Source organism: Cydia amplana, chromosome 20 (assembly GCF_948474715.1).
Source record: "Cydia amplana chromosome 20, ilCydAmpl1.1, whole genome shotgun sequence".
Lineage (NCBI taxonomy): Eukaryota > Metazoa > Arthropoda > Insecta > Lepidoptera > Tortricidae > Cydia > Cydia amplana.
In genome coordinates this window covers 10884314-10898303 of record NC_086088.1, presented here as the reverse complement: position 1 = coordinate 10898303, position 13990 = coordinate 10884314, and the positions used below count along the sequence as shown (strand labels likewise).

The window sequence follows — 13990 nt, the reverse complement described above, 5'->3', positions numbered from 1 at the left end:
AAGCGTTACGACTTTTTTAAACTCCTTTTTCTGAACCTACTGCACTTTAAATTGACACTCGGATAGCTCAAATTTAAACCGATTCTAATTTAAAAATCTCAACCTTATTTGTTATTGTTATGATACGATCTAAACACAACTTGCAGCGCATTTTGCGCACCAATAAGCGCGAGGAATCGTATCATATTTATATCAAACCCATGACAGATTTTACTTACATATGTCTGAATACATTCTGTTATATTATACGTTATATTATCATACTGTTATATTATAATAATTTAACAGACAGTTTTTTACTTGCAGATGTAATAAATTACCAACACAGCACGAGCTACCAAGGGCGACCACGTTTTTCTCTATCATTTATTCATCTTTTTTGACACTTTATGCGTCTGACAACATTTCAGGTCAATGTCGTGAGAAACTGCACTTCACATCCATACTAATATTATAAATTTATTTACAAACAAGATATATACAGTGGTATTACTAAAAGAAATTAAAAACCAGCTTAAATCTAAAATAGGCCCTCGAGGCATTGTACCAAGTATGCTGGCGACATTTCCTCGCTGTATCGCAATGCTGATACGTTGTGCGAGGTAGCCGCCAGCTCTTCGGTCACCAGTGACGTCAACCAGACGCTTCGCGATTTCTGCGAACAACTTATGCGCGCTGGGACCCCATGGACCTAGAGTTTCAACTCCAAATGGTACAAAATGGTACTCTCTACCGAGGCTCTTATATTATAAATGTGAAAAGATGTCTGTCTGTCTGTCTGTCAGTCTGTCTGTCTTTTTGTCGGTCTGTTACCTCTTCACGCTCAAAAACCGCTGAAAGGATTAGTTTAAATTATGATAATCTGTGAAAATCATTTTGTTTAATTGTGATCTATGATTGTTTTTTGTTTGTTGAAGTCTTAATTTGTTAGAGGTTATTATTTGAATGTCATGTTTTTATACAATAAAATTGACATTATTAAGTAATTACATAATTAAACTTGAATAGCGCGGTGTTGTGCGTGATATGCGTCTGCATTGTACAAGTTGGTCAAAAAATAGCTGACAAAAGACAAGTTAGTGAGATAGTTGGAAGTTTAGTTAGGTTAAGATATTTGTCATTATTGTAAGTAGATTTTAAGTTTTTCAAATTGTGTTTTTGTAATTTATCAGAGTTTATCCTGATTTATGCCTGTTGTTTAACCTCTTCTTTTCTGTGTTCTTTGTATTGTTTTCTGTAATGAGGTGTGCAATAAAGAGTATTTGTACAGTTAGTGAGTATTAACTATAATGTTTAAAACCCTTATGTCCAGCGTTTTTAGTACTTTTAGATATTTTCGTGATTAAGTCTGAAACTTTAAGTTTTCCCTTGAGAATTTGACTCGCAACTTGTTCTTGTAATCTTTGAGAAACGCCACAACTTTAAATAGAGTGAATTTAAAATTAATTGCAAAAAGGTAAACTAATACAGATCTGGGCTCATTCAGCGCAACCGGTAAAACGTCAAGATGAGGAAATAACATAAAAATAAAATAAAAAATCACGGCATTTAGGACTATTTTGAGTTCCCCGAGATGTCATTTGGGTTGAAAAATGTCCCCATCTACCGACTAGAGTCAGACCAAGCTACAGTTGTAGTGCTAATTGTTTTCCATCGTACTTCCTCGGAAACTTTCGTATTTGTCAATAGCAAGACACGTTCTTATATTTCCGTGAAAATATACGGGAAAATAACGATGCACTACGATGTAGACTACACACAGACTTTAGCAGTGAAAGAAGTATTGTAAACGTAAATTCTATGAAAATATAACATTTATAGTGACACTTTCACACTTTGTCACATCAAAATCGGTGCACAGTTAGCTTAAACGGACTCTATCCAATTTTCTACTTTGAAGGAAAAGCGCTTACGGCGCTGCCCGCAAGAAAGTTTCACATTACTTTAACGGTGCAATTCAAGAAAACTATCGTTTTCTAAATAATACATGAGAAAGCGAACAGAAAACGCATTATCACTGAATAAAATGGATTTTTATGGTATTCTGGTCAATGGTCAGTGATTAACACTTTATTAAGCTTTCTAGTGTATTCCGAGAAACAGTGCGTAAAAAGAAATCACTAAAGATGTGCGATTTAGATCAGTTTAGTTTGTTACCGTTACCTGGGTGCTTAGCCAAGATGCTAAACGTTTACGCTCCGTTAGCGAACGAAACGCTCATGTCTTTATCGCACTAATATGGAAGTGATAGAGAGATTACCGTTTCGTTCGCTGCGGCGTAAACGATTGAGCTCTTGGCTAGGCACGGCTTATCGTTAATCGTAACTGATGGTCAATGACTGAGGAAACGGGGGAAATGAGCGTGAAAATACCGTGATGTAACATTTTAAGACAGAGATCACGTGAAAATAAAACATCAAGTTCATTCTTTACGGCTACCATCAGTTTGGCACTGACATAAACGCCGTCGAGAACGTAATTTACTTTCAGATACATCTCGCTCGTACTCGCATATTAGTGCAAACGAGATGTATAGAAAGTAAATTACGTTCTCGATAGCGTAAATGTCAGTTTTGACACCTTCAGCAGTGACTCATGGTACGGGCTCTGATAAATTAAGTAAGTAACAGAAAAAATTACGCGCGTCACAAATTTTTTGAGTCGCCCTCGAAAATAGCGCTCGGAAATTCGAGAACTCAAGCACTAAGACATTTCTTCTTAAGTAGTTTTTACTTTTCAGTTACATTTACCTTCTCAAATAAAATCCAAAAATACTCGAATATCAATGGAATGATAAAAATGTTCTACCAGTCTTGTACTACGAGTACTGCATGACTGTGGAATGAATCCGACAACTGTGACGAAAATTTTTAAAATCCTTGACGTTTGGGCTGCCGTGCCGCAGACCTATTAAAACTACTTAAGAAATAAAATAATAAAAGAAACATTTAAGAAACTCGAAAAACAACATATTTATCAGCTTAAAGTATTTTAAACAAGGAAAAAGCCCGGGGAATTTACCTTTGCGTCTGTTTCGAAGCTCAAATAGAAACACTGGGTTGAAAATCCTTTCAAGCCACTAAACAAATTCCAGCCCAATTCAATCAGGTTCCTTGCAGCTTCGACATTTGCATCTAAAACTTCAGAATACTCGCCAACTATTTCTTTCGCACCCTAGCTATTTCACAGAGGAGAAATAGGGATGGCGAGATAGAATTGGATGTAGAATGCAAATAACGCATAGACCGAGTAGCGATTTGATTGTAGCCGGATTGAATTGTTTCGCGTCACTGAAACATTTTTGATTGAATGGGAGGCGTATTCAGAAAATCTTCGTTAAACTAATATCTTCTTCTTCTCTTCTCTTCTTCCTTATAAAACTAATATCACACAACACCCAATTTCTCAAAGTAGGTAATCTTTTGTCAATTAAAGCTTTTACTATGTTAACAAATTGTTATACGTATACCTACCTACTCAGAGTTTTTAAACATAAAAAATATAAATGTCAGTTGTACCTATCAATAAAGTGGATCATTTTTCTTTCATATTGGCTGAATCCTGTCACTAGTTTCAGCATGTTTCAGCATGTTTCAGTAAGAGATGAATATCTTGGAGACCGACTGTTTTTAATTCCAAATAGTTAGAGAACTATTTATTACTGCAGAAAAGACTTTCGATTAAAAAACACGCATCTAAATTTGTACATTCCATAAACTCTTATCTAAGTATGATATATCTTCACCGAATATTGAGTCATCTTTTTGGTTTTTTTTCTACTCTATACTTACAGCACAACCGAAATTTTAACCAATCACATGCAAGGTAATTAATGCCACAGACAGTTGCCTACACATACATATATATATGATGATACTTTTCTTTTCGCGTGGGTCAAAAACAACCATTGAGATTCATGCAATACTTGTTTATTTAATTTGCCAGGAGGCTGCATCGGGGACTCTTGCGCAACTCTAGATCTTACGCAAGCATCCTCGACCAAACGGCGTGGCTGAGCGCTCGCATAGGATGATAACTGGCACGGATTGTGAGCATTGACCTTAGAGGAGACTGTAACTTGTTTGATGACCAGTGATCGTTAATTTTCCAGCAATTTTGGTGCAGTATAGTAAAAATAAAGGATTTTCTTCAATTTTTTTCTAGGAAGAGGATTGGTTAAGGTTAATATTACTGTTATTAACCCTAATTATCTATTCCACCTAGAGTAGGGCATACATATGCTTTTAACCAACAATGCTGCACCAAAATTTCTGGAAAATTAACGATCACTGTTGATGACTTCATATTTATTTCTTAGCCCATTTCCACGATTCTCTTTATCGTCTTATTACCATCATTGTACTTGCCAAAAGACGTTCAATGTTGTCTCTGACTCCCTGTGACCTTAACCAGAGAGCCTGCCGCGGCCACCGAAGTTCAGAAATTGCGGGCATCTTTCTCTTTTACTAAGGCGTAGGTAATTAGAGTGACAAAGAAAGATGTCGCTCCGCAATGTGCATGTTGGCGGTAGGCCCTCAGATTGTCGGTCTTTAGTGACTGCTTTTTTCCTTTTTTCGAGGTACGAGGGGCGTTCAAAATATTCTCGGTATTGATATGTTACAACCTCTTCTAAAATTTCTTTCGTTACTGGCCGCTAAGGTTTATTCATTGACATTAAAAAAAAGTATAATTCGAAGCGAGATGTTCTTTTGTTTTTCTGCAATTGCTGAACAAACATGAACATCATGTGGGAATTGACAATGTTAACTAAATTAGAACATCGATGCGTGATAAAATTCTTGACAAAACAGGGTAAAAATCAAAAAACCATAAAAGAGGAAATGGATTGTGTTTACCGTGAGTCTGCTCCTTCTTTATCTACCATTCAAAAGTGGTCAAGCGAGTTTAAACGTGGAAGGGAGAGTGTTGAAGACGACCCTAGACCTGGCCGGCCTGTAGTAGCTACTTCACAAGAAAATATTGATAAAGTGGAAAAACTTATATTGGAAGATGGTCGAGTGAAGGTAAAATCTATAGCACAAGTAACCATTCTCTCTATTGGTACCGTACATGATATTATCCATGACCATCTTAATATGTCAAAAGTAAGTGCAAGATGGGTTCCGCGAATGCTGACTCGGCTTCAAAAAGACATGCGTGTAGCTTGTTGTTCCGATTTTATTGACCTGTGCGATGAAAATCCTGATGAGGTGCTGCAAAGAATAGTTACTGGAGATGAAACCTGGGTTCATCATTATGACCCAGAGAGTAAACAAGAGTCCATGCAGTGGCACATTAAGGGTTCAGCTCATCCCAAGAAGTTCAAGGTCATCCCTTCAGCTGGCAAGGTCATGGCCACGATATTTTGGGATTGTGAAGGAGTATTACTGATCGATTATAAAGAAAAAGGTGTAAATATCACAGGACAATACTACGCTAACATTCTACGTCAATTAAAGGATGCAATCAAAGAAAAGAGGCGAGGAAAGTTAACCAAAGGTGTTATGCTTCTGCATAACAACGCCCCCGTCCATACTGCTCATATTGCCAAGGCAGCTATTGTTGAATGTGGGTTTGAAACTGTTACTCACCCACCGTATAGTCCGGACTTAGCCCCCAGCGACTTATTTTTGTTCCCCAATCTTAAAAAGGATCTGCGTGGAAATAAATTTTCCGATGATGAAGCATTGAAGGCGGCAGTGGAGGAGCATTTTTACACCAAAGATAAAAAATATTTTTATGCAGGATTAAAAAAAATAATTGATCGATCTTTTAAGTGTATGAACATAGGGGGGGAGTATATTGAAAAATAAAAATATCAAACTTTTCGTACTTGTTTGTTTTCATTCTCATACCGAGAATATTTTGAACACCCCTCGTATAATGTGACATAAAACTTGATTCTGAGTATTCAATTTTTTTTTATCCAAATTAAGAAATAATCTCATCTACTTTAATTTTCATCTGCTACGTGAGAGAGAAGTGACCATATTGCCGTGACTCATTTCATGAGTAAATGAGGTAGACCAGGTAATACATTAGCTATTATAGTTTTTCCTAAAAATGGAAATTTTAATTTTATATAGCTTACGGTACAAGCATATAAAACTACACACAAAAGTGTAAACATAGAAACGAACACGGACATCGCAAACAAGTGACATTCACGGCGCCAACATTCCTTCGAGCGGTTGTTTTGCTCGTACTCGTACTCCGATTTCGCGACCTGACCCACTACGCTTCGTGTATACCTACAACACATTCAGTGCCGAAAACCCGACTATCGGGTATTTTATGATTTGGTTCCCAGGCCGGACGACCCGATAGTCGGGATCGTGGTTCTACAGCTTTATATGACGAAATTTTTGTGGCCTGGATGTCTTGTTTGGCTGGGTGGCAATGAAATATTGGAAATCATAGTGAAAAATTGATTTTATACTAGGGTCTGTGCGGAAAGAGAAGAGTCGTGGAATGTATGGGGCCCAATACATTCCACGACTCTTCTCTTTCCGAACAGACTCTATATCCAAATAATTTACAAAAAAGGGTCTCGAAAGAGCGACAGGAACGACCAATATAATACCTACATATATTCATTTAAATCCTGTTAATTCATTAAAAAAGTATTTAAGGCCCATCATTATTACAGTCTTACTTAAATATTGTATTTATTTGAGCTGCGCGTCTATAAAATTTCATTTAAAAAATATGAATAATATTGTAGGTACAGTTACCTTTCAATTTCAACAAATTGGATGTACAAATATCAACAAATTGGATGTACAAATATGAAAGTGTATCCTGAGTTGACCTTAAGACATCGCTTCGCTCGGTGTGTGAGGTGAAAAGTGCAGAAAATCAATGTCACTTTAATATTTAAATAGTTTTAACATGAAAGAAACAGCGGTTAGGAAATTTATACCTATATAAAGAGGAAAGAAATGCCAATATAGTTTGTTTACAAACAATGATGAAAAACAACCATTCCTCCATCCAATGATCAGAAAAAGATGAGATTACTTATCGACAAGTGAAGTGAAGTAGGTACACCATAAATGTGAAGAGTAAGCTCACAAACAAGTACAATGCATATTGAAAACAGAAAGCGAATTCAAATTTTAAAAATCGGCATTTGATATTGACTGGCCTTTATTAGGTATGTATTTGCTCGCGCGAGATGCACTATTGAGATTCTCAAAAGCCGAATAGCCCTCTAGATTGGCAGACTGTGCAAAGTTCAATTTGAATGCGGTCTTGTTCGAGAAACTGGTTGCAAATGTCAGTTAGGCAATGCAGCTGAACTACGACAGTTAATGACCGATGGGTTTGTGCAGCCAGTTATATCGGAGCGAAGGAGGTGTTCTTAAATATTTGAACATGGCATTGTACGCTGTTAGATTCAGATATTTTGTGATGACATCTGCGATTTTAACGTGCATAATGTGAATTAAAGTGTGCAAATCAGGACCCGAAGATACATACTCACAAGACAATTTGAACGTGCACTGATAATATGAAACCGATATTTGAATGATATTGGAATCAAAGCGAACCAAAGTGAATATGGTGATGTTATACATATTATGTAGTAACAGGCGGTGGTATAGTTAACATTTTTTTAAATAAAAATACAAATGTTCTTTATTGCAAGCCTCAGTAAAAGAAAATACTACACGAAATAGATGAAATGTAGACACAGACAAAAAGCGATAACTTCAAATGTAGAGACAGGTAAAAAACGAAAGTAACTAACTAAATATAATATTTAAAACTTTCGCTTTTTGAACACATATCAACTCACATTTTTATAGACAAGTATATCGCGAATTTATTTTATTACCAATAATATTTGACAATAATTAACATTATGTGTAGGTTTGAAAATGTGATGTCTACCCCAAACTTTTTTATACACTTTTCGTCGGATAGTTGCACAAATCTGTTTTGACATTTTGCTGGGACATCCGTTTAGCCGCGACCACGACCAGTGAAACCTGTGTCGAAACGTCGGTAAATAAAGATAGTAAAAATAAATTTCGCTATAGACCTGTCTATAAATGTGAGTTAAAATAACTTACTAAATACAATAGTGGCATAATCCAGTATACCGTAATATCATCAAGATGACACATCAACATTTATTCAGCAAATAGGACACAAGGGCACTTTGACACGTCAACATGGAATTTACATACAGCAAAAAGAAAACACATCAACAATTATAAAATACAACTAAGCCGCAAATATCAAATCACGTCTATAACGAACTAGGATACAAACTAGTGGAATGGAATCCCGATTCCAAGCATATCAAAATTACTAAGCCCTAATGGTAAATGCAAATGTGAATGTTGATACCTGGCGGGCAAGTGAACGGTTGAATAAAATGTGGGGCGGCGGAGAAACTTGCATACCATCGGATAAATATGTTAAATTATAATAACGTTGCGGTCAAGTGCGCCGAGGGTTTATCCTACTTAATGGGTAATTAGATTGAAGATACGAGTATGTTTGGACGTTTCGCTAAAAAAAATGTTCAGAGAAAGTTCAAGTAGTACCTAAATGCTAACTTGTCAAAATATGTATTGATAATTTATTGTAGTACGAAAAAAAAACTTAGGAAAAAATTATTTAATGGCGCCTTATAATAAAAATATAAAAAATATAAAAATACATTTTATTTAAGTATAAATCAAATTTGAATTTTTATAATTTTTTGGTATCGATTGCATACACGCATATGTTAACCATCTATTTAGCTACCTTTTCAAGGTTAGAACAGCTGAATTAATTTAACAAAATTTGTAGTAGTTGCCTAAGTTTTTTTTAGTTCATGTTATTACTCGTCCAGGAAATATTATACCTACTTATTTATAAAATATAAACTAAGACTTGGAAAGGGGAACGACTTCGCAAAGTTTTGAATTATATCCATGCACTTCCTAAACTTATTCATATTTTTTTAATTAATATATAAAATTTATTGTCAAACTCACCTATACACAGAACCACAACGGCGAGAACGCCCGAACGCATCACGATAACCGAACTGTCCTATCACTGAATGCGCACGCGTCTGCTGCGTGCGATGCGCGGCGTGAAACTGGCGGCTGCGCGAGCGCGACTCCATTTACAACGGGCTAGGCTCAAGGGGCTCAGAGTCGAGAGGTTCAAGACCCGCTAATCTTGGATCATCATACTTTAACGATGAAAATGCTTACACACGACCACAGAATAAATAATAGTATACACGACTGCAATTTTTTAACAGATGCATTTTTTCATGCCACCCAGCCAAACAAGACATCCGCCCCAGGCCATAAAAATATCCCTTGACCCATATGGTGGAAAGATTTGCTGGCTATGGATGAGGTCTTGGTGGCTCAGATGGCAGAGCGCTGGAGTATCGATCCAGATGCCATGAGTTCAAGTCTCACCCAAGACAGCAATTTTTCCACTTTTAAATTTATTTATTCTAAGCTTCTAGCATCGTTCGCAGACGTTTCTGCTTGTTAGAAATTAAAATTCACAAAATATCTTCATAGCTGTAGTACCACGATCCCGACTCCGGTCATCCGGCCTGGGAACGAAATCATAAAATACCCGATAGTCGCGCGGGTTTTCGGCACTGAATGTGGCGACTTCGACTGCAAAAAAAGTTGCAAGGGACTGCAGGCTGCGCGGCGCCCAACGCGCTTTACAACGGGCTAGGGTCAAGATATCAAGCTCAAGAACCGCTAATCTTGTGTCGTCAAATCAAACCTAAACTACTATCAAAAAACTAGAAGTTTTTGCAACTGTGTGTATATGACACCGTAAGATTGTGAAGCCGTTAGTTTATAATCTAACGTAGGTTAGGTTAGGTTAGTTTATAATCTCCCTGCCGCCAGTTTATAATTTAACTAGCGAGATTATAAACTGACGAGTGTTTACAATTTTACGGTGACATATATACAGATGTGAAAGTTGCGGAAAGTTTCAAAAAAGTTGGAAAAGTTGGAGACTAGGGAAATTTTTATTTCGAAAACGGAAAATTTCGATCGCAAGGTAGAGTGCCCAGAAGGCTGGCCGCATTGCCCCGTTGGATAGCAATGCTGATTCAATAAAGTAAGGGAAAACATTTTATACTTCAGTTCTTTATTTGGTTAAAAAGTTTTTCCAACGCAGAGACTGGCTGCGCATCGCGCAATTTGTTTTACTCTGGGCTATCTCAAATTTCGAGATCCGCTACATATGGCCCCCAAACCCAAAAACTACGGAATGAAAAATATCACCACATTGAAAGTGGCCGCCGTTTTAAGGAGAACTTGGACTGTAAATTTTGTCTCATAAGTAGTTTATTTAATTTATTTTCAGGCCTAGCGTCTGCGCTTAACGCAAGTTGTTTTACTTAGTTTTGTGTCAAAGAAACAGAATTTTATCTATTCATCGAGACGCAATGAGGCAAATATGAACTAGATCATACTTTGACTCTTTATCATACACAACGACGAGACTTAATCGCGTAAGTTTTAAATTTAGCTCCGAAGTTTCGAGGACGGCGTTGTCCCCGTGGTCTCGGACCGTGGTCGTGGGGTGGTGGTGGTGGATTTTAAGCGATAAGTCTCGTCTTTGTTAATAATGATGTACAAAAATCGTGATTATTTAAATCAGTGTTATATTTTGACTCAATTTTTTTTTATACCACATCGGTGGCAAACAAGCATACGGGCCGCCTGATGGTAAGCAGTCGCCTATGGACGCCTGCAACTCCAGAGGTGTTACATGCGCGTTGCCGACCTTTTTAAAAACCTGTACACTCCTTTTTTGAAGAACCCCCATACTGTAGACCCTCGGGAAAACCTCGGAAGGGAGCTCATTCCACAGCCGGAGCGTCCGCGGGAGGAAATTCCTCTTAAAACGCACAGTACGCGACCATTTAGGTTCTAGGGTGTGTGGATGAACACCCTGCCTATGGCGAGCGGTGCGGTGATAGAAAGCGGCCGTTGGCATCATGTCAAACAATTCTCTACTATCTATTCTGTCTATTTCTATTTCATCCTCTACAATAAGAATTCATTTTACCTTCCACTTTCTCAATTAGTCAATACTGCTTCAATTTGCTAAATAAAAGCTTTCCAAAATGCAGCGAGACTAATCTTCACGGTTTGACCCAATACTAATTGTTAGCAGCTTGCGGCTGACATAGTGATGTGCTGATTGGAAATTATTTGCTATATTCCCGAGAATATATGTTTCCGGGAATATTCCCTGAAAAACGCTAAAAGAAAGAAAGAGAGAATCCCATGTATTTATTATACAGTCTCCATCAGATATATCGGAGCGGCCGAGGTGCTCAAAAATATCTGGACACGACTCTAACGCCTTGACAGACGGGGCATGTTCAGATTTGTGAGCGCCTTGGCCGCTTCGATATATTGATGGCGACTGTACCGATATTTTACGCTAAGTAAAGATATTTGATTTGATTTGAATGTCTAAGTAGAGATGTTTCCACCTTCAATCTTAATACCAAGCAATAGAGGTGACAAACGGGCTTTATATAATCATAGTTTAACTATCATTGCTTCATTTTGAAATAGTGATCGTACTTAGATCCGAAAATGAGCGATTATCGAGATGTAAAACTTATTTTAATCTTACTACTAGGCGCTACAGAAACAGAGAATATTCTCGAGAATATTTCAATGGGAAATAATCTCTGGAAATGTAAAATCCTGTACCACAGCACTAGTTTTGCTGCCCCCAACTCCCAATAAATTAAACACTAAGCTAGATGTAACCGATAAATTTTGGATTTCAAGCTAAACCTGCTAATAATTAGGTCCAAATTGCAATTGCTTGATCGGTGGTTGATGTTGTTTTGTTTTGAAACGGGGCAACCGCTGACTCGAGCCGACTGGCTATGGATACACGAGTAGTCGGTAAACCAATCTAGTCAACACGATCGAACTTTATACAATTAACAGTACATACAATGTGTATAGATATTTTTTTTTCTCGTAATTTTTTTTTTATTGGGTCAAAATTCTTTTCGTTGTCCTTTTTTTTGTTTCCAAAAAATGTGACGGAGTGGAGCTATTTGTATGGGGTTAAATTTAGTTTTTAAATTTTCTCAAGTTAATTATATTATAAACCACAGCTGAAAAACATGCAGTAGAAATACATGCAATAGCAGTCAACTTTTTTTTATTTATTTGATAGAAGACAAAAAAGAAGCGTGACAGAGTGGTTAGAAACAAGACAACGAAAATAATTTTGACCCTATGACATAAATTATTTGTAAATTGGTTTGTAAATTTCTTATTCAAATTGGTTCTTAAATTTCCATACATTTTTCGATTATTCCATTCCGTGACCGCCATACAAAGTCTATGAAAATTGCTAACGGAATGGGAAAAAAACTTTGGGACACTTTTTTTCTCCTATTAGGATAGAAAGAGTTCGTGATTTTGAGTAGAAATAACATAGGAATTCACATTAAGTGTAGGGGACATCTCTGATGGAAACGCAGGCTAATAGGTACTGCTATCCATACTCTCAACTGTTGTGTAATTTACGCAATCGGGAGCTAGGAAGGCAGCGGTTATTGTGCAGTCTTTGTTTCTCAGAGACGATAGTAATCGTCATTATCAGAATGGAACGTACTATACCTACCTACCTACTTACATAGGGCTGTCGAATCGAAAATCGAGCCAGACTTTACTTTTACTAGTAGTTGAAACAATGTAATGGTTGGTTTAAAGGTAAAGTACAGTATTTAAAGGGTTAAAGGGGTAATCTAGTTGAAATAGGGGCCAATCTTTGAATTTCGACCGCTCAATTTCGTGTATTTCGTTCAATGTCTCCACTACTAGGCATTTAAATTCTACTAATAGAATTGAAAACGAGTGGTCAATGCCACTAGATTCCCAATTTCTATCGCTCGTTTTTCAAAAATTAGCATTTCACCGATTTTTGAGTGACGAAATTGAACGATCGAAGCTCAAAAATCGGCCCCCTGGGCCAACTTTAGTAAAGTATAGCCAGAGTATAGCCCCCTAAGCTCTGCTTGCAACTAAATACAGGCTGCTTCTGTTATCACTGACCAAACCCTAAGGGGTGAATATTTAGGTCATACTGAACAACTTTTACTGTGGGGCCAACCCCGAAATCACGAATAAAAGTTCTGCCGTCTTTTTGTTTTTTTAATATTATAAATGGGCTTACTCATGGCCACAGACTAGCCGAGGCAAAGACGTGGCCTACGATGGAGCGAGCCTGCCCAGAAGGTGCCTGTTCACCCTTGATTTGAAGGTTGCCGGTCTTGTCTTTTTTTTCGCGATTTTTATTTTTGCTTACATTATTTTAAGATTCATAATAACTTGTTGTTGACACCCCTGGTGCTAACGTAATGACGGAGGCGCGATCTTTCTAGAAAACCTATACTGTAAAGATTGTCAGATAACATTCTTGAGAGATCACCTAGAATTACTAGGGAGAAAAGAAACAACAGTCAATAGGGGGTATTACTGCTGTGCAATGTTCTCGCCAGAGTGCAACACTAGAAAATCGAAACTCGGCTATCGCTTGAATATGCAAGAGTTAAAGATAGGTCAGATAACAAAATTTCGACTATTAATCCCGTGTGCGCCAGACAGATGGTGACAGATTGTGGTAGTGGCACCTCCTACGCAAAGTGTCGCGTAATTCCCTATTGTCTGTAGGTACCAAGTCTGACCTTTTTTGACACTTTTGTTTTATTTCAACTCAGAATCACGAGCTCTTTCGATCCTAATGGGATAAAAAATGTCCCAGAGTTTTTTTCCTATTGTGTTATCATTTCCCCATATCTTTGTATGGTGGTAACAAAAAGGAAAATTTGAAAAATGTATGGAAATTTTAGGACACTTTAAGGATGAAAAGGGCTCGCGATCCTGACTACAAATAACACAAAAGTGGCAAAAAATGTTACAATATATAAAAATGACAAAAAATTAAAGAAACGCTC

General features: G+C 37.2%; 1 protein-coding gene across 5 annotated transcripts in view; it reads right to left on the bottom strand.

Annotated features, from left to right (window-relative positions):
• LOC134657431 (protein Skeletor, isoforms B/C) overlaps positions 1–9111 on the bottom strand; it is a 295070-nt gene extending 285959 nt beyond the window's left edge. For all 5 annotated transcript variants that reach the window (XM_063512977.1, XM_063512976.1, XM_063512978.1 and 2 more), the window contains exon 1: positions 8997–9111. In XM_063512977.1, coding sequence (XP_063369047.1) covers positions 8997–9036 — 40 coding nt within the window. In that variant the 5' untranslated portion in view covers positions 9037–9111. The remainder of the gene's footprint in view (positions 1–8996) is intronic.
• Between the last annotated feature and the right edge of the window lie 4879 nt (positions 9112–13990).